Source organism: Primulina huaijiensis, chromosome 2 (assembly GCF_012295235.1).
Source record: "Primulina huaijiensis isolate GDHJ02 chromosome 2, ASM1229523v2, whole genome shotgun sequence".
Classification (NCBI taxonomy): Eukaryota; Viridiplantae; Streptophyta; class Magnoliopsida; order Lamiales; family Gesneriaceae; genus Primulina; species Primulina huaijiensis.
The window spans coordinates 27,896,466-27,916,889 of record NC_133307.1 but is presented as its reverse complement, the minus strand read 5'-3'; the positions used below and the strand labels follow the sequence as shown (position 1 = coordinate 27,916,889).

The 20,424-nt window shown below is 40.0% G+C and overlaps 3 protein-coding genes across 3 annotated transcripts; all 3 read left to right on the top strand.

The window, feature by feature from the left end:
• Positions 1 to 1,913: 1,913 nt before the first annotated feature.
• Positions 1,914 to 2,846, top strand: LOC140961145 (calmodulin-binding protein 25-like). Its single transcript, XM_073419443.1, has 2 exons — positions 1,914 to 2,008; positions 2,085 to 2,846. Exon 2 carries the CDS (start codon positions 2,086 to 2,088, stop codon positions 2,710 to 2,712), a length of 627 nt encoding a protein of 208 aa, XP_073275544.1. The 5' UTR covers positions 1,914 to 2,008; position 2,085; the 3' UTR covers positions 2,713 to 2,846.
• A 4,904-nt stretch (positions 2,847 to 7,750) lies between these two features.
• Positions 7,751 to 12,224, top strand: LOC140971260 (uncharacterized). The gene is made up of 2 exons (XM_073433430.1): positions 7,751 to 7,876; positions 8,268 to 12,224. Exon 2 carries the CDS (start codon positions 8,292 to 8,294, stop codon positions 12,063 to 12,065), a length of 3,774 nt encoding a protein of 1,257 aa, XP_073289531.1. The 5' UTR covers positions 7,751 to 7,876; positions 8,268 to 8,291; the 3' UTR covers positions 12,066 to 12,224.
• A 1,036-nt stretch (positions 12,225 to 13,260) lies between these two features.
• Positions 13,261 to 18,423, top strand: LOC140958124 (uncharacterized). The gene has a single exon (XM_073415522.1). The coding sequence runs from the start codon at positions 13,261 to 13,263 to the stop codon at positions 18,421 to 18,423; it is 5,163 nt and encodes a 1,720-aa protein (XP_073271623.1).
• Positions 18,424 to 20,424: the final 2,001 nt, after the last annotated feature.

Sequence of the window (20,424 nt, the reverse complement as noted above, 5' to 3'; positions counted from 1 at the left end):
TACGTATAACATTTTTGAAAATTTAAGTTTCATCTTTTTCATTAAAAATCTCGAATTCACTGCTGGAATTGAGTTCGGCTGTTTGAAAATTTAAATAATTCAAAAAAAAAAAAACTAATATTTTTCTTACATCGATAAAATTAATGTTATTCATTAATCATTCCATACGGCATATAACAATGCCAAAGGCCATCCCAAAAATCGTGGCACTTTACTAACCAATTATCATTCTCCAAGATTGAGTCACTAATGATGTGAAATGGCCTAACGAACTTCAGTCAGTGAGTGGATACTTACATTTCTATTCAACTTTTTAGGAAAATATATAATTTTTTGTACTGAGAAAAATGATTTTTTTATCCAATAATTTGTCAAATTTTGAGTTTTGGTTCATCCGACAAGTCATCAATTTTTGGTATCATGTTAGTATTTTTCGACATCATATCTATATTTTTTTATATAATAATTACACCAAATAGCTAAAAATTTAAAAATTGGTGTATCAAACAAAACTTCTAAAATTTAACGAAGTAAAACTCAAAATTGAAAACTATTTTATCTTTATACTGCTTTGTAAAACTTGTGGTCTCAGATTTTAATAATAAATTTCTCACTTGACCCAACAACCGAGGATTGAGGATATAAAATCTTAAATTATACTTGTAGGGCTTAAAATAACTATATTCTTTGGAATGCTATAAACAAAATGGAGTTCAAATTTATTTGTATGATTTAGTATAAAATGTTATAGGACTCGTAAAATAGATTTGAGTTGTACCGTTAATTTATAGTTTTTTTGTACAACGGCAAGAGTTCAATCTTACGATTGATATCAAAGTTGAAGTCATTAGTTCAATTATTATTGAGTTGCACCTAAATAAATTTCTAGTCTAATGTTCCATTTGTTCCAAATATATAGCCTAATTTCTAATTTAATAGTTTTTTTTATTAATATATTCCTATACTAAGTTTTGTTGAGATGTACAACCATTATCTGAATGAATTAAATCAGGATAAAAGATAAAATTTATTCGTAAAATTTGTGTTTTCAATGAAATTTTTAATTTGTGTGAAAAATAAACAAATGTGTATATTTGAGCTGACATAAGTATATAATTAATTATAAGTATTTGGCAACTTGCAGGATTTAAATATAATCACTTTGACACATTCCATCATTAAATTAGTTTTTTTGGTATATTCTACCTCAAATCAAATTAAATATATCATTTTGCACCTTTGCGATTTTGTATTAAAATAAATATTTAATAGATCCATTTTCGTTTGTCTAAACTTTTTATCTATACTTTCAAAAGCAATGAATATAATTTATTATCATATAGTTGGGTGGTTCGATTGATTGATTATTGAATATTTGCTCATTTTTTTAGTTGCATACACACGTTCATTTCATATTTTATCAATAATGATTTGATTTGTCATTTGGTATATTCTACCTCAAATCAAATTAAGATTTAATTGTAAAAATGGTTTCAGTTCTTCATTTGATTTTTTATTTTATTTTTCTTCGCAGAGATTAAGGAATTTTTTTTAATGCATCACATATTTAAAAACTTTACTAAAAGTTTGTCTTACAATCTCGATAATATTTTTTTTTATTTCTGGCACGTTAAACATAGTAGTTCATCAAATATTTGATGAATATAAATATTCATTAATTTTATCCCGAAATATTGGTTCTATATTATTTTCCTATTCTATTCAAAGTTATCATGCTTTTCGATTCTAAAAATAATTGATTTTTATATTTAAAAGGGTGAAAATTCTGTCAAAAAAATCAGTTAAAAATATTTCCAGCGGATTCCGCACGTGTCCAGATCTACGCGGTTTCTTCATCCCCACCACCGTCCTATTTAATCCCCCTATACTCAAGTCTTCTCTCTGTCTCTTCGCCTGCCGATATACTCACTCTCAAGCTAATTTTCTTCACATTTTTGTCTTTAAAATTCTGAGTCATAATCACTACTTTCGAGGATTAAAGATATGGGTATTTGATATTTGATCGATTTGGTTCTTTTTTTTTTGTTGTCTGAAATTTTTCTGCAGAGGATTTTTTTTGTCAGTATGGAGCAGCTATGGCAGATACACCCGACATTCGGCGACTATTTGATTCAAGACATCTTTGCAATGGAGACAGAGACTCTCACTAAAGCTCTGCAACAGTCCTTTGCGGGTACTCACCCTTCGTATGCCGAAGATTTACTGTCAGCTGAAATGGTTGAGTCCTTCTTCTCGGCGCCTGATACGACGCCTGTTCCAACTCCGACCCCATCCGGGGGCTCGGAGAACGAAACTCCTTTCTCCAGGACGCGCAGGACCGTAGCACCGAGTGGGAGGGTGGCGAAGCGGAAGTCACGAGCAACGAAGCAGGGAACGACGACGTTTATCACAGCAGACGTCTCCAATTTCAGGCAGATGGTGCAGCAGTTGACAGGAGGGAGTTTCGGAGGGATGGTTGGAAGCTTTCCTGTAGCTCCGGTGCTAAAACCGGTGCCGTATATGGCGATGAACAGGCTACAGACGTGTGGGAGCTTGCCCATGCTTGACTCCTCTGCTTTTCCTCTGGAAGGCCCGTCGACTCATCTTCCACCTCCGCCCGCTGCGGCGGCTGACGGTGGGGCACCCGCAGCTGGGCTGCAGTTCGACTCTTTTGGTGGATTCCCGACTCTCGAGTCGTGGAAAGTTATGTAGAATGTGAAGATCTGTTAATATCTTTTGTATCATGTCGTGCAACCCACATTGGATCGGACCTCTTTTTTCTGTTTTCTGTTTCATTATATTTTCGTCAGGTTCATATCCAAATCAATTTATCATGGACAAAAGACCATATAATGTATTAATTCACGTTCCAATTGTTTATTCATTTATGAGAAGTTGTGTTAAATATCCCAACATCAGCTGAATTAAGATATCGATAATTGTATACACAGACTTCTAATAATTCTTCACTTTTAAACTAGTTTAGTATAGAGTTAGGCCCAAATCTGAATATTAACATGCATTTCTTCAAATCCTTGAAGAGGAAGAATAAAATACAAAACAACGCAATAATTATAAAGAATTTTCAAACATGCGTCGACGTTTAAGTTTAACAAGTAGTTATAACGATTTTGGTGGCATATGGACATCCGAATGTGGTTTTAGTCAATCTTTTGTGATAGTTATATTTGATCTCCGATCCTTTAGCCTCTCATTTTAGTCGTATATTCAACTGTCTTAATTTGGGTGCTGCTATATTTTTCAACTAAACTAAATATATCTTTCGTATAAAGATTTCTTGATTTAAAAATATAGTTGAATTTTTCAAAAATTAGAACTTTATGATTAAAAAAATGTGTGGAGAAAGGTTGCAAGTTTCCACTGAGCCCACACTACTTACAGCTCTAATATTTCGTGTTAGTGAATTATCGTTTAACCACTATTTTAATCTAATTAGACACATTTAATTACCTCATTTGCATGATATTATCCAGTTTATAAAACCATATAATTTTTTTTTTTGTAAAAAAATATTAATCGTTTTTAATTTTTTTCAGGAGACTAAATATGATCAAGAATATACCATGAACTCAATTTAAAATTTGAAGTAGATATATAAAAAGGAAATATATGGCTTCAATGAATGAAAAGTCAAAGTATTCTCTGAGGATTAAAGAATATTGTCACATGTAAATCGACAGAATTAGGTTGACTTGGGTCTCGAGGTTAATTATTAAATTTTTTTGCCATAACTTATCGATATTTGTGATGCTGTTTGAATGTTTGAATGGTTGTCTTTGTCTCTTTTGAATAATTGTATTAATAATATTTTTAATTGACTTTATATTATTTTATTCATGGTTTCTAGAACATATAATTAATTCGTTGATCATCGTTCTATAAAAAAAATGTATAGTGGTCCAACGGGTTCGGTGATAGGTTTTTACCCAACAGGAATTTTGTATTGAAAATCTAAAATTAATCTCTAAAAAAACTAAAATTAAATATTGAAATTAAATGTCTAAAAAAACAGTAACATTAATTTAATTTCAGTATAGATATCGAAATTCATTAATTTGGCTATTTTTTTCTCAACTTTAAAACTAATTCAAAAACACTTATTTGGGACCATCTTAGTTTCATGGTGCCCACCATTTATATATAGTGAACTATATATGTTCATTGTAGTAAATAGAGTACTGTAAATTAATTAATAATATAAAATGTTAGCGTGAAATTAAAAATTATATAACAAAATCATTTTTAAATTTTTTTTAAAAAATAATTATGACTGCCCCAATGACCTCACTAAGTTGTAGTTGGCGCGGCGGTCAAGAATGAATCGCTGTCTTGATTGTACCGTACCGTCCTTTTCCATTTGACTTTTAACTTCTTGAGTAAGCGGTGACGTGTAGGTTGACTTTTTCAACGTCCTCTGTCAAAATTATATCTGTTCCGTTTAAATTATTATTTAATGCTGAGATGCCTTCCCGTTATTTTACGTCATATCGACGTCATGCTTAGCTAAATTTATTTTTAGTCCACATGACCTTAGTTTTATTTATTTTTTTATACGCAGATAAAAATATATTAATCATATCTGCATAATATAAACAATGATAAATCAAACAAACCTAAGGAATTATATATATATAGACACACACACACACACACACACTCACACTTAAGATATGAAATATATGGGAGGAGAAAATATAGATTTCAGAAAACATATAATTTAACTTTATCAAAACTAAAAGCAAATAAACATATGGTTTCAATCTCCGAAAATGAACTTATTTTCACTAGTTATAGTTTTTTACAAAATCTTTTTTTCCATATTATGTATAAGAATATTTTCAGATAAAAGCCATGAAATTGCAATCCGAATCAAAAGTGTCCATATAATACTATTGTGGAATATCTAACTACTCCAACAATCCATAAATAAAGCAAATAATAGATTTGTATAAGTGATCCTCGTATGAGACGATATCATATATTTTTATCCGTGTGATGGATTGACACTATTTATATTTAGAGTAAAAAGTTAGTCGTGATGGGTATGAGATATGTCTAGTAAATTGTCTAGCCAACCTGAATTTTCAAGAAAGTACTAATTACATTGCATGGGGGAGAGTCTTGATTTAATACAATTTTATATTAGTATTTTTTCGAAGTAAATGGATGGATGAATACCCTTCTTGGGATTTTATAGTATTTGGTTAGGTTGAGTTTGACTATATATGTCAATTCATAATCACATATACACAATTATTTTAGAATGAATTAAAATTTGATTGACTAAGACTTTGCTTGAAACTTCATATAAATTAAATTGAAGAAAAAGTGTATTCACATTAATCTACTGGTTTTTCGTCATTTCGGGATGAATCCGCCTCAGTTGAGTCCAAGTATTTCAATTAAAATTCCTAAAAGACAGTAATCAATTTAATTTTTTCAACACGTTTCATATGTCATAATACCTTGTCTCACATTAGAATGTTGTTACAATATGAATGACTTTATAGGGCAATATATAGTAGATTCTTCGATTATAATACAACAACTTAGGTAATCATACTTATAGAGCGAGGACGGATACAAACCAATTAATTACCGGTACGATGCCAGGGACGAGCATATATAAGATGTGAAACAATCGTACTAGAATGGTAATTATAATATCAAAATGTTGTGCGAATGATTTTATTTAGTATAAAAATGACATATTGTAACAAGTTGAGTTAATAATATTTACATCCTCAAATTATTTTCCACTCATATGTCATGCCTCTTCCACACTGCAACTATTTTGATGCCGGCCTCTTGTACTTAAGATTTGTGTGCCTATTTTTAAAATAATTATTTCAGTAGCTTTTATTTAAATTGTGTTAATAAGAAAAATAAAACTAAAAATAAATTTACCAAATAAAAATTTACTTCCTATTGAAATTAAAAATTTTGTAGTAGAATGAACCTTTTTTGGGATTTAAAAATGCAAATTAATATTTTTCAAAATTTTTCATTCATCTCGCTTGACATTTGATGGACTTGAGTTAATTTTGGAATTTGTATTTAGATTCTGAATTTCAGTTTTTCCTGAAGTTTTTTTCCTAAATGAATAGAAGATACACAGAAGTAAAATACAATTTTTTTAAGAAAGTAAAATACATTTAATTTAGTTTTGGGAATTAAGCATATTTTTAATTAATTATGTTTCGTTGTAGAAAAAAATAACATAACAATGATGAAGGGACTCATCTCGTCTCTTACAAAGAATTTGGTCCAATATGATTAAGTTTTACGAATTAATAGGCATTGCTATTCACAAGATGGTACACAACTTCCCAATTAATATAAAATATAACCACTCATTTTCATTAAATTTCCAACTTTTAAATCTTTTTCTCTCCTTTCCTATTATTTAGAATCTTGAATTTTAATAAATTAATCTTAAATCGAAATTTCTAAGATACAACATTTTGAATTTAGATTTTCGAGAAAACAATTCTTAAATCCAGAATTTGAGTAAATTTTGAGTGCTTGCAAATACTGAAAAACCGGAAAGATTCAAACATTTTATTGATTAGTTAGGTTTCAAAGTTTGCACTGATATTACTTCAACCACATACTCTAGTAAAAATATCTCACGAATCAATTTTGTGAGACAAGTTTTCAATCTTTCACTACAGATTATCATTTTTTGTTAAATATCTTATGAAAAAATATTGTGTAACATATGTTAATTTGAGTTAAAAATATTGTTCTTTTATGTTAAAAATATATTGTGTGACATGAGTTGATTTGAATGAAAAATATTATTTTTTTAAATCAAAAGTACTAATTTTCACTAAAGATATGATATCTGTATCATGAATTAAGATATTTGATATCTTCCACTAAAAAAACCTACTCTACTTCAAAACCATGTCGTTGTATTATGTGAAGCAAATTGTTATTGTTTGTAAATATCATTGCAGATAATTTCGTTTTAGAGTACAAAATTATAAGTCTTACCATATCTTGTTATTAAAATATACACAGCCTCATATTTTACATACATGATTCAACTTTAAATTATCCATAAATTATATATTTAAAAAATTAATTTATGAAATGGGCCTAATTTCGGACTGTGCATCTTTTAATTCCTAGATTGATCACCAGTTAGCCAATTAATACTACACCAAAGGAGTGCTTGTAACTTCTATAAAAAAAAAAAAAAAAAAAAATTGATTTTTCAGTGATCACTTACAAAAATCAGTTCTATATATTTTTTAACTTCAGATTTTGCGTTAGTTTCTGCTTTATTTAATCAAAATCTCAAAGCTGATTTCACGATAATTTTGGTTTTTCAAAAGTGATTTATCATATTTTTTTTTTAACGTAAAGGAATTTTTTTTTGAACACAGTTACTCCAACAATTTTGAAGAGAAAGAGAGGAGGTGTGTTATCGATCCAACTTAAGAATATAATTTTTTATATTTTATTAAAAAGATAGTGTTAAAATCATTTATTTATCCAACACTCTAATTTAAAAAATTAAGCTTTTGACTTTAACACCATCTACTTTTGATTTTTGCTACTCGTGCACAAATTTGTAAATTTAATAATCATTTGTCTAAAAGCATAATCTTTTGCAAATACTCACACCATAGGTTTTTGGCGTACTTGATGGGCTCGAATTTGGGCCGAGTCCTATAATTAAAGTAGGTTTTACATTTTTATTTGGCGTCTTTGACTAATTTATGGCCCATACAGAATCCACGGTCAAAACCGCTTTTCAGGTTCTATCGAGTACGTGGAAGGGTTCCAAATCGCGATTATCGGTTTAAGCTCCCAGCTTTCTCAAGAAACAAATCCCCAAAATCAGGTCAGTTTGGTTTCTTGCATTCAGCAGAACCTTAATTTCACTTATTCTTGATTCAGCAGTCTATATTTTGCTCGATTTTGATTTCATATGCTTTACTTCGTTTGCATATTATTGAAATTTCGATTATTCTTTGAGATTTTCGTGGAATTTTCATTTATCCTTCACGCGACTCTTTTGCGATCTCAAGTAAATTTGTGCTGGTGATTTCTCTCTTTTGTACGATTGATGAAGGAGCAATTATTATTTTTGGATGAAGGAAAAGAGTCGAGTTTGTTTAGTTTTGCATTTTTTGGTGCTAGGTTCAATTTCTGAAATTTATTTTCTGGTTGCTTTTCGTAATTTTTACTTCTTGTTTTATGATTTTGAACTTAAGTTTGTGTTTTTCTCCTAGTGTCCGGACATTTTAGGCTACAAAATGGATGTGGATACGGAGATTCAGAGGGTCAAAGAAGAGAGACAAAAGATGGAGGACGTGGCTGCACTAACCTCCCTTACTTTTGACACTGATCTTTATAATGCAAACAAGTATGAGGGCTATGAGCGATCAATTGCTGTCAATGATGAGGACGATAATCTTGATGGAGCTGAAAATGAAATTGCTAGGAAAATGGCATCTTTTACTGCTCCAAAACAGTTTCTTAAGGAGCCTTTGAGAACTGGGGAGGACGACGACAACATGTCTGGGTTTAAGCAACCGAGTAAGATAATTGACAGGGAGGATGATTATAGGAGGAGGAGGTTGAATAGGATTATATCCCCTGCGAGGAATGATCCATTTTTGGACAAAACGCCAGGGCCAGAAGTCAGGACTTATGCTGATGTAATGAGGGAAGAAGCGTTAAAGCGGAAGGAAGAGGAGGTGAAGAGAGAGATAGCAAAGAAGAAGAAGGAAGAAGAGGAATCAAAGGCAAAGGAGAAGGATGCAGATAAGCCAAAAAAGAGGAATAGATGGGATGTGTCTCAGGACGAGAGTGCCGTTGACAAGAAGGCGAAGACGGGGTCTGACTGGGATTTGCCTGACTCCACGCCTGGAATTGGAAGGTGGGATGCTACCCCGACACCTGGGAGAATTGGGGATGCAACACCGTCAGTTTCAAGGAGAAATAGGTGGGATGAGACACCGACACCAGGCCGCCTTAATGATTCGGATGCAACTCCTGCTGGAGGTGTAACACCTGGGGCAACTCCTGCAGGAATGGCTTGGGATGCCACACCAAAGCTGGGAGGGATGGCTACCCCAACACCAAAAAAACAGAGGTCAAGATGGGATGAGACACCAGCCACAATGGGCAGTGCCACACCAGGTGCTACACCTGCTGCAGCATATACACCTGGTGTCACTCCTTTTGGTGCAGTTGATATGGCTACCCCCACTCCGAATTCTCTTATGCGTAGCGCAATGACTCCCGAACAGTATAATTTGTTGAGATGGGAGAAAGATATTGAGGATAGGAATAGACCATTAACCGATGAGGAGCTTGATGCAATGTTTCCGCAGGAAGGATATAAGATTTTGGACCCACCTGCTACCTATGTACCTATTAGAACACCTGCCCGGAAACTTCTTGCTACACCTACTCCAATGGCGACACCCCTGTATAATATTCCAGAAGAAAATCGAGGCCAACAGTTTGATGTGCCAAAAGAGATGCCTGGTGGTTTGCCATTAATGAAACCTGAGGATTACCAGTATTTTGGTTCACTGCTAAATGAAGACAATGAAGAGGAGTTATCGCCAGAAGAGCAGAAAGAGAGAAAGATCATGAAACTCTTGCTGAAAGTAAAGAACGGTACTCCTCCACAGAGGAAAACTGCATTGAGGCAGCTCACAGATAAAGCAAGGGAATTTGGTGCTGGGCCACTTTTTAACCGTATTCTACCGCTGCTCATGCAACCCACATTGGAGGATCAGGAGAGACATTTGTTGGTTAAAGTTATTGATAGGGTGCTCTATAAATTAGACGAGTTGGTTCGTCCGTATGTGCACAAAATATTGGTGGTTATTGAGCCTCTTTTAATTGATGAGGATTATTATGCTCGGGTAGAAGGTAGAGAAATCATCTCGAATCTTAGCAAGGCAGCTGGGTTGGCCACAATGATTGCTGCAATGCGTCCAGATATTGACAACATTGATGAGTATGTTAGGAACACCACTGCAAGAGCTTTTAGTGTTGTTGCCTCTGCTCTTGGGATCCCTGCATTGTTGCCATTCTTGAAAGCCGTGTGTCAGAGCAAGAAATCTTGGCAAGCTCGTCACACAGGTATCAAGATAGTACAGCAGATTGCCATTCTAATTGGCTGTGCTGTTCTTCCACACTTGAGATCACTGGTCGAGATCATTGAACATGGTCTTAATGATGAAAATCAGAAAGTCCGAACGATCACCGCTCTGTCTTTGGCTGCGCTTGCTGAGGCTGCAGCCCCTTATGGTATCGAAAGCTTTGACTCAGTTTTGAAGCCTCTATGGAAGGGTATAAGGTCCCACCGTGGGAAAGTCTTGGCTGCCTTTTTGAAAGCCATTGGTTTTATCATACCACTGATGGATGCGATATATGCCAGCTACTACACCAAGGAAGTCATGGTTATTCTGATCCGCGAGTTCCAGTCACCTGATGAAGAAATGAAGAAAATAGTGCTGAAAGTGGTGAAACAGTGTGTGAGTACTGAGGGTGTAGAGCCGGATTATATCAGAAATGACATTCTTCCTGAGTTTTTCCGTAATTTCTGGGTCAGAAGGATGGCATTGGACAGGAGGAACTACAAACAGCTTGTCGAAACCACTGTCGAGATTGCGAACAAAGTCGGTGTTGCTGATATAGTGGGAAGAACCGTTGAGGACCTAAAAGATGAAAGTGAGCCATATAGAAGGATGGTCATGGAGACAATTGAGAAAGTGGTGACAAACTTGGGAGCATCTGATATCGATGCTCGCTTAGAAGAGCTATTGATTGATGGGATTCTCTATGCGTTTCAAGAACAGACTAGTGACGATGCTAACGTGATGCTAAATGGTTTTGGTGCTGTTGTGAACACCCTTGGTCACAAAGTGAAGCCATACCTACCCCAGATTTGTGGTACCATAAAATGGCGGCTTAACAATAAGAGTGCTAAAGTGAGACAGCAGGCAGCGGATCTTATATCCAGGATTGCGGTGGTTATGAAGCAGTGTGGAGAAGAACAATTAATGGGCCACCTTGGAGTTGTATTGTATGAGTATTTGGGAGAGGAGTATCCTGAAGTTCTGGGTTCGATATTGGGCGCTCTCAAGGCTATCGTCAATGTTATTGGGATGACCAAGATGACACCGCCGATCAAGGATTTGCTCCCTCGTCTAACTCCAATCTTGAAGAACCGCCACGAGAAAGTCCAAGAAAACTGTATAGATCTTGTTGGAAGAATTGCTGATCGAGGGGCTGAGTTTGTTCCTGCAAGGGAGTGGATGAGGATTTGTTTTGAGCTTCTGGAGATGCTCAAAGCTCACAAGAAGGGTATCCGTAGAGCAACTGTGAATACTTTTGGTTATATTGCAAAAGCCATTGGGCCACAAGATGTTCTTGCGACCTTGCTAAACAACCTCAAGGTGCAGGAACGTCAAAACCGTGTGTGCACAACTGTGGCCATAGCAATTGTTGCTGAAACATGCTCACCATTCACTGTTTTACCTGCATTGATGAATGAATATCGTGTGCCGGAGCTCAATGTTCAGAATGGTGTTCTGAAGTCTCTATCCTTCTTATTTGAGTACATAGGCGAAATGGGCAAGGACTACATATATGCAGTGACTCCATTACTCGAGGATGCCCTCATGGACAGAGATTTGGTTCATCGGCAAACCGCCGCATCAGCAGTCAAACACATGGCCCTGGGAGTCGCTGGTCTGGGATGTGAAGATGCTTTAATCCACCTGATGAACTATGTCTGGCCCAACATTTTTGAAACGTCCCCGCACGTTATTAATGCTGTCATGGAAGCTATAGAAGGAATGAGGGCGGCGCTTGGGGCAGCGGTTGTACTGAACTATTGTCTTCAGGGATTATTTCATCCGGCAAGAAAGGTTAGAGAAGTTTACTGGAAAATCTACAATTCCCTCTACATCGGTGCTCAGGATGCTCTTGTTGCTTCCTATCCTGTCCTAGAGGACGAAGAAAATAATGTGTTCAGCAGACCTGAACTGCATATATTTGTCTGATTTGGTGTATTTTTTTTTATTTTGGTAAAGAACTCTAGGCGCTGTGTGTTACTACGTAATTTAATGAGACTGGTTGCCTCTCTAGTGGAATTTGTTATCTCGCTGTTCCAATTTGTGTTCATTAAAATGGATATGCTTTGATTCTCTTCGGAACGATGATGTTTGGTGTAGCGATGAGCTGTCCATATAATCCGCTGACCTGGAAGATATCCGACGCAAATAACCATTCTATTTACGCTAATAAATTTGTACACACACACACACACACAGAGATTAGGAAAATGATTGTGTTAGAATCTGCGATATAATGAATTTTAAAATTAGTAAATCAAATATAGGATAAAAGTGAGTCGATTAAAAGGTAGGAGAAAAAACATCAGTGTGAGCATATTATGTGGTAAATATTCTATTATAATTTAACAATATTGATACCCCAGGGTCGGGGATGGCCTCGGCCTACTCTCGGTGGCCCAGACAGTTGAAGGCCAGGTGACCAGGAACTCGTGCCAAGCCAGCTGCAGGCCGGGACCTCATCCGGGAGGTCACCCAAGCCGACCTCCCAAATACCCATAAGCGAGGCTTAAAAAATATGGCCGATCTCCCATGTCGAGCTCCACGGCCGAGCTCCCAAGAGTTCCCGAGCTGACCTCATTTGTAGTCCGATCGAGTCGACCGGATATGATTGACCGACCTCCCGAGCCGACCTCCCAGGAAAATAGGCGGCGTTTTCACATCTCAGCAAGAACCCACAAAAATATAAACGAAAACTAGAAGATATGACCGAATCTTTCACAGAATCTAACCAAATCTTGCAAGATTCTGAGGATCTAAATCTACCAAAATCAGGACTCTATTGTTCTCCTATAAATACCAGGTTTCGTTCATTATTTATTCATTCAGATATTCACATTCTCTTAGCACACACATTACTCTCTCAATTTTCTATTCTCTGACTTGAGCGTCGGAGGGGCTACGCCGGAACCACCTTCCGGCCCCCTTCTAACGTTCTTGTTTGTGGTTCCAGATTTCGCGAGTCAAATCCGAGCTCCCCACTGAAGATCCGACCTCCCAGCCATTGTTCCAAGGTTTGATCCTAGCTCTCTAAGCAAAGATCCGACCTCCCATTTACCATCACCGATTTTAGCAACATCAATTGGCGCCGTCTGTGGGAAAGTATACTGAGAAGACGTAAGACATGTGGGGACGAAGAGGTTTAAGAACAGGTCCTAGGGGCGGGCGAGGAGGTCCTGTAGGGGGTCAAGGGAGAGGAGTGGCTGATCTTACCCTAGACCAACTTGCCCAGCTGATTAACAGATCCGTGGGTGAGGCCCTCCGTCGGAATCGGTCCCCATCACCTCCAACGCAACAACCACCTAATCCTCCTCCTCCTCCTCCGGAGCATCTAGAAGCCATGTGGGAGGAAATCAGAAGGCTTGGCAGACAAGTGGGAGGTCGACCTCCTATGCTGGACAGGGAAAGCCCGCTCTCTCCAGAAATACTGAACGAGGACCTCCCGCCCAATTTTCGTCAGCCAACAGTTAGAGATTACGACGGAAGTACCGACCCCGACGAACATTTGGGGAGGTTTAATAATGCTGCCCTGCTCCACAGATACTCAGATGGGGTGAAATGCCGAGTCTTCCTTACCACCCTGGTGGGACCGGCTCAGAGGTGGTTCGATCTGCTGCCACCGCATTCCATCACCAGCTTCCGGGAATTTAGTACTGTCTTCATGAACCAATATGCCACCAGCAAAAGATATTTGAAGACATCCCTGGGCTTGTTCAATGTGAAGCAAAGTGATGTGGACTCACTGAGGGATTTCATCAAACGATTTAATGACGCAGCCTTGGAGGTCCCAGCTGCAGCCACCGAAACCCTGGTAAATGCCTTCACGCAGGGCCTTCGTGGGGGACAGTTCTTTAATTCTTTGGTAAAAAAGCCCCCCCACAGCTATGATGAGCTCCTTAGCCGAGCGGAGAAATATGTGAACCTTGAGGATGCACAGAGACAAAAACGTACGGACGGCAGGCCGGGAGGCAGAGACAAGGGAAAGGAAAAAGTTGAGCCGAGCAGGAAGAGGCCTGCGGAAAGATCAGATGAACGAGGCCGAGTTCCGGGACCTTTCCCTTATGCCCCATTGGCTATGAGTTTGGAAAGAGCCATGGCAATCTGTGAAGAGAGGAGGAAGTTAGAAGGCCCAAAACAAGCCGAAAAAGGGCCACGATTACCTCCCTCGGATAAGTTCTGTGAATTCCATCAAGAATACGGTCACATTACCAATGACTGCCAGAGACTGGGAGAAGAGGTGCAGAGGATCATGCAGAGGGATCCTCACATGAAGAACTTATTAGCCCGATCAGAAGGAAGGTACCGAGAGGACAGGAGAAGTCGAGGACCCCCCTGGGTAAATCAGAGACCACCCAGAGAGGACCGACCCAACCAAGGGGGCCGAGCAGGCCCTCAGCAGCAACAGGGACCTCAAGTCGAACAAATAGCCAATGACCCGACCCGAGGTATAATACACATGATATCTGGTAGTGCAACCGATGGTGATTCAGGAAGGGCTCGGAAAGCCCACGGTAGGAGATTGGAGAGCCTGGGAATAGACATAGCTCCCAAATCCGATCCCACCATCAGCTTCGGGCCCGAGGACCTGAAAGGTATTATGGCACCCCATAACGATGCCTTGCTAGTAACTCTCACGGTCGCCAATTATGATGTGGCGAGAATCTTTGTGGACACCGGAAGCTCAGTGAACATTCTTTTCAAAAAGACCCTTGATCAAATGAAAGTGGAAGGGTTCGAGTATGACCCCATCTCTACGCCTTTATTTGGCTTCACGGGGCACGCAGTCCAAACCATTGGACAAATCATGCTTCCCTTGTCTTTGGGAACTGGAGCACATCGCATCACGAAGATGAGTTGTTTTACTGTGGTAGATGCCCCTTCTTCGTACAACAGGATATGGGGTCGACCGGCCCTGGCTGACTTCCGAGCTGTGAGTTCTACTTATCATCAAAAGGTAAAATATCCTTCGGGGAGCCATGTGGGAGTTGTATGTGGAGCTCAGAAGTCCTCACGCCGCTGCTATGTGGATGAGGTAAAGGTTAAATTGAAGAGGTCCCGAACTGAGGTAGGGATGATTGAAACTCAAAAAAGAATGATCTCCAGAAAGGAGGCTCAACTCATATCAGAGGAAGAACCAGAGATGGTGGAAATAGGATCTCAGCAGCACGTAAGGTTGGCGGCCGACCTGGATCCTGAAACTAAGAATGATTTGTTGGCTTGTTTAAAGGCTAATCCAGACGTGTTCGCCTGGTCTCCTCAAGAGCTTCAAGGGGTCAGCCCGGCAATCATGGAGCACCGTCTTAATATACTTCCTGAAGCTCGACCAGTTAAACAGAAGAAGAGGCACTTCGGCCCCGAAAAAGACAAGATAATAAAGGAGCAGGTGGGCGAGCTTCTTAGAGCAGGACACATACGGGAGGTCTTTTTCCCAACATGGTTGTCAAATGTTGTCCTGGTCCCTAAGAGCTCTGGAAAATGGAGGATGTGTGTCGACTTCAGAGATCTTAACAAAGCTTGCCCGAAAGATTGTTATCCTTTACCGAGGATCGACCAACTGGTCGACTACACTGCAGGTCATCAATACTTGTGTCTAATGGATTCTTATCAGGGATACCATCAGATACCATTAGCGGAGGAAGACCAGGATAAAGTAAGCTTCATCACCTCCGAAGGGACATTCTGTTATGTGGTAATGCCTTTCGGATTAAAAAATGCAGGAGCCACTTATCAAAGGCTCATGGACAAGGTTTTTTCAGCTCAGGTTGGAAGAAATGTGGAGATCTATGTGGATGATATTCTAGTAAAATCCAAGGGTTCCACCGACCTCATAAAAGATCTCTATGAGACCTTTGCCACCCTAAGAACCTATGGGCTGAAGCTGAACCCCCAGAAGTGCACCTTTGGGGTCAAGAGCGGAAAGTTTCTGGGATATATGGTAACAGAAAGAGGAATTGAAGCCAACCCCGAGAAAGTGAAGGCCATTCAATCTATGTTGCCTCCCGGGAATCTCCGGGAGGTTCAGAAGCTTGCCGGGAGAATCACAGCTTTGTCGAGATTCATTTCAAGAGCAGCACATCGAAGTCTGCCTTTCTTCCGTATTCTCAGGAAAGCTAAGAAGTTTGAGTGGGATGAAGAATGTGTAAAGGCCTTCGATGATTTAAAGAAGTACTTGGCTGAGCTCCCCATACTTGCCAAACCAGCTCCAGGAGAACAACTGTATGTTTATCTCTCGGCCACGGAAACGGCTGTAAGCTCAGTTTTAATCAGGCAAAGAGGTACGGAACAGAGTCCCGTATATTACATCTCTCATGCGCTCAAAGGGGCAGAGCTCAGGTATACAGTGGTAGAGAAACTTGCTCTAGCTTTGGTCACAACAGCTCGAAGACTAAGGCCATACTTCCTTTCTCACCCCATTATGGTCCTCACTAACAGCCCTCTCGGGAAGATAATGACTCATGCCGATATCTCGGGAAGGCTGGTGAAATGGACCACGGAACTGGGGGAGTACGACATTCAATATGGACCCAGGACCGCAATAAAAGCGCAGGCCTTGGCTGATTTTCTTGCTGAAACTCTACATGTCGAAATAGAAGATCTTTGGAAAGTATATGTGGATGGTTCGTCCACCAATGAAGGCAGTGGAGTCGGTGTGTTATTGATCTCTCCGAAAGGAGATGAACTAAAGTTGGCTGTGAGACTAGACTTCAGGGCATCCAACAATGAGGCAGAGTATGAGGCGGTTTTAGCAGGTCTAAGAGCGGCACGGCAGGTCGGGGCTGCTCGGGTTCACATTTTTTCTGACTCTCAGTTGGTGGCCCATCAAATGAATGGAACTTATGGTATCAAGAATGAAAGACTGATGGAGTATGTAAAGGCAGTGGAGGCGGCCAAAGAACTCTTTACGGAACTCGTGTTTAAGCAAATCCCTAGGGAGGAGAATGAGGGGGCCGACTCCCTTGCCAAAATGGCAAGCTCACTTCACAGTTGGAAATCAAGAGATGTGGTAGTCCAAGTAGAGCTAAGTCCTTCTCTGTACTATCCATCTCCCGAATCCGAGGACGAAGACTGGCGCTCTGAATTATTGGATTATATGAAAAATGGGGTGCTCCCTAAAGACCCAAAAAAGGCATACAGAATGAAGCGAAGGAGCCTTCGGTTTATAGTTGTCAATGGAGATCAATACAAGAGATCGCTCTCACAACCTCTTCTCAAGTGCTTGGGTCCCAAGCAATCTAGCTACGTGCTAAGGGAGATTCATGAGGGCTGTTGCGGGAATCACTTGGGATCTTACTTTCTGGCACGGAAAGCACTTCTGGCCGGTTATTTCTGGCCCACTATGCTGAAAGACGCTCTAGCCATTGTTGTCTCATGCAACAGTTGCCAACGTCATGCGAAGCTCCAACATCAGCCCGCCGCATTAATGAAGAGTATTGTGGCAGCCTGCCCGTTTGACCAATGGGGAATCGACATTGTGGGACCTTTTCCCCCAGCTCCAGCCCAGAAGAAGTTCTTGCTTGTTGCTATTGATTACTTTTCAAAATGGGTCGAGGCCGAGGCTTTATCCAAGATAACTGAAAATGAGGTACTCAAATTTCTCTGGAAGAATATTGTCTGCAGGTTTGGGGTCCCGAGGAAGCTGATATCTGATAATGGAAGACAGTTTCAAGGAAGCCGGATCCAAGCCTGGTGCAAAGAGATGAAGATTCAACAGCACTTCACCTCTGTGGCCTACCCTCAGTGTAATGGACAAGTGGAGGTCACCAATAGATCCTTGGTGCAGAGCCTTAAGACCCGACTTGGGAGCGCGAAAGGTAATTGGGTGGAGGAACTCCCCAGTGTCCTGTGGTCATATCGGACTACCCCAAAGATTGGCACCGGGGAGACGCCTTTCAGCCTGGTTTATGGAAACGAGGCAGTGCTTCCGGCAGAGATTGGCGAAGAGACATCCCGAGTAATATTCTATGATGAGCAGAACAATGAGAGGCGAGCAGCGGATTTGGACTTCCTAGAAGAAAAGAGGGAAGCGGCGGCCATAAGAATGGAAGCTTACAAAAGACGCATAGCCCAATCCTACAATAAGAAAGTGATTCAGAGGAGCTTCCAGGTCGGAGACCTAGTTTGGAAGAAGGTTCAAGAAGAGAAGGTCGGAAAGCTAGATCCAAGATGGGAAGGACCGTTCAAAGTGGTGGAGAAGCTCAGCTCGGGTGCTTATTACTTAGAAGACTGGACAGGGAAGAAATTAAAGAGGCCATGGAATGCTTATCACCTCCGCAAATACTATGCTTAGATAGTGTTAGGACTTTAGTTTTTATATATTTATTGTCGTTTACTTTTGTTGCAAGGACATCAGGTTTTAATGCTTTATTTAGACATTAATAAAATTATGCATTTTGGTTAGAGATTATTATTGCAGATAAGGGTTTTCACCCTAAATCAGTTCAGGAGCCCAGAGCTCACCTCATCTTGGATACGCCAAGTCAAAGGGTTTTCACCCGAACTCAGTTCAGGAGCTCAAGAGCACCCCTCATCTGGGTTACGCAAAGTCAAAGGGTTTCACCCGAAGTCAGTTCAGGAGCTTTAGAGCTCACCTCATCTTGGTTACGCCAAGTCAAAGGGTTTCACCCTAAGTCAGTTCAGGAGCTTCAAAGCTCACCTCATCTTGGCTACGCCAAGTCAAAGGGTTTTCACCCGAGCCCAGTTCAGGAGCATCAGAGCTCACCTCAGCTTGGTTACGCCAAGTCAAGGGGTTTCACCCTAATTCAGTTCAGGAGCTTTAGAGCTCACCTCATCTTGGTCACGCCAAGTCAAAGTGTTTCACCCTAAGTCAGTTCAGGAGCTTCAAAGCTCACCTCATCTTGGCTACGCCAAGTCAAAGGGTTTCACCCTAAGTCAGTTCAGGAGCTTCAGAGCTCACCTCATCTTGGTTACGCCAAGTCTAAGGGTTTTCACTTTAAACCAGTTCAGGAGCTTCAGAGCTCACCTCATCTTGATTACGCCAAGTCAAGGGGTTTCACCCTAAGTCAGTTCAGGAGCCTCCGAGCTCACCTCATCTTGGCTACGCCAAGTCAAAGGTTTTCACCCTAAGTCAGTTCAGGAGCTTCAGAGCTCACCGCATCTTGATTACGCCAAGCCAAGGGGTTTCACCCTAAGCCAGTTCAGGAGCCTCAGAGCTCACCTCATCTTGGCTACGCCAAGTCAACGGGTTAGCAGCCGATCTGGGTTCAGGGGCGATATCGGTCACCGCATCTTGGTTACACCAAGTCAAAGGGTTTCACCCTAAGTCAGTTCAGGAGCCTCAGAGCTCACCTCATCTTGGCTACGCCAAGTCAAAGGGTTTTCACCCGATCTCAGTTCAGGAGCTTTAGAGCTCACCTCATCTTGGTTACACCAAGTCAAAGGGTTTCACCCTAAGTCAGTTCAGGAGCCTCAGAGCTCACCTCATCTTGGGTACCCCAAGTCTAAGGGTCTTCACCTTAAATCAGTTCCGGCGCTTCAGAGCTCACCTCATCTTGGCTACTCCAAGTCAAAGGGTTTTCACCCGATCTCAGTTCAGGAGCTTTAGAGCTCACCTCATCTTGGTTACGCCAAGTCTAAGGGTTTTCACTTTAAACCAGTTCAGGAGCTTCAGAGCTCACCTCATCTTGGTCTCGCCAAGTTTACAAGGGTTTTTACCCGATCTCTACTCAAGAGCTCCAGAGATCATGTCGGCTCGACAAGGACTTATTCATTCGGTTGCTATTTTTACGAATGCATGGCCGAGCTCCTATGCTCAAGCCGAGCCCTAACTCGGCAAGACCTGATCTGGTTATTTTCTTGACAAGTATTGGTCCGAGCCTCCATGGCCGAGCCGACCCCTAACTCAGCGAGACCTCATCTGGCTAGTATTTTGTCGTTTTGGGCCGAACCCGGAATCGCGGCCGACCTCTCTCGGGATGACCTTTGTTGAAATCATATTACCAAATTATTACGTGTTGGGCCGAGCTCAAGTGCAGGAGCCGACCTTTGTTGAATTTATATTACCAAATTATTAAGTGTTGGGCCGAGCTCAAGTGCAGGAGCCGACCTTTGTTGAATTTATATTACCAAATTATTAAGTGTTGGGCCGAGCTCAAGTGCAGGAGACGACCTTTGTTGAAATTATATTACCAAATTATTATGTGTTGGGCGGAGCGCAAGTGCAGGAGCCGACCTTTGTTGCAATTATATTACCCAATTATTAAGTGTTGGGCCGAGCCCAAGTGCAGGAGCCGACCTTTGTTGAAATTATATTACCAAATTATTATGTTCA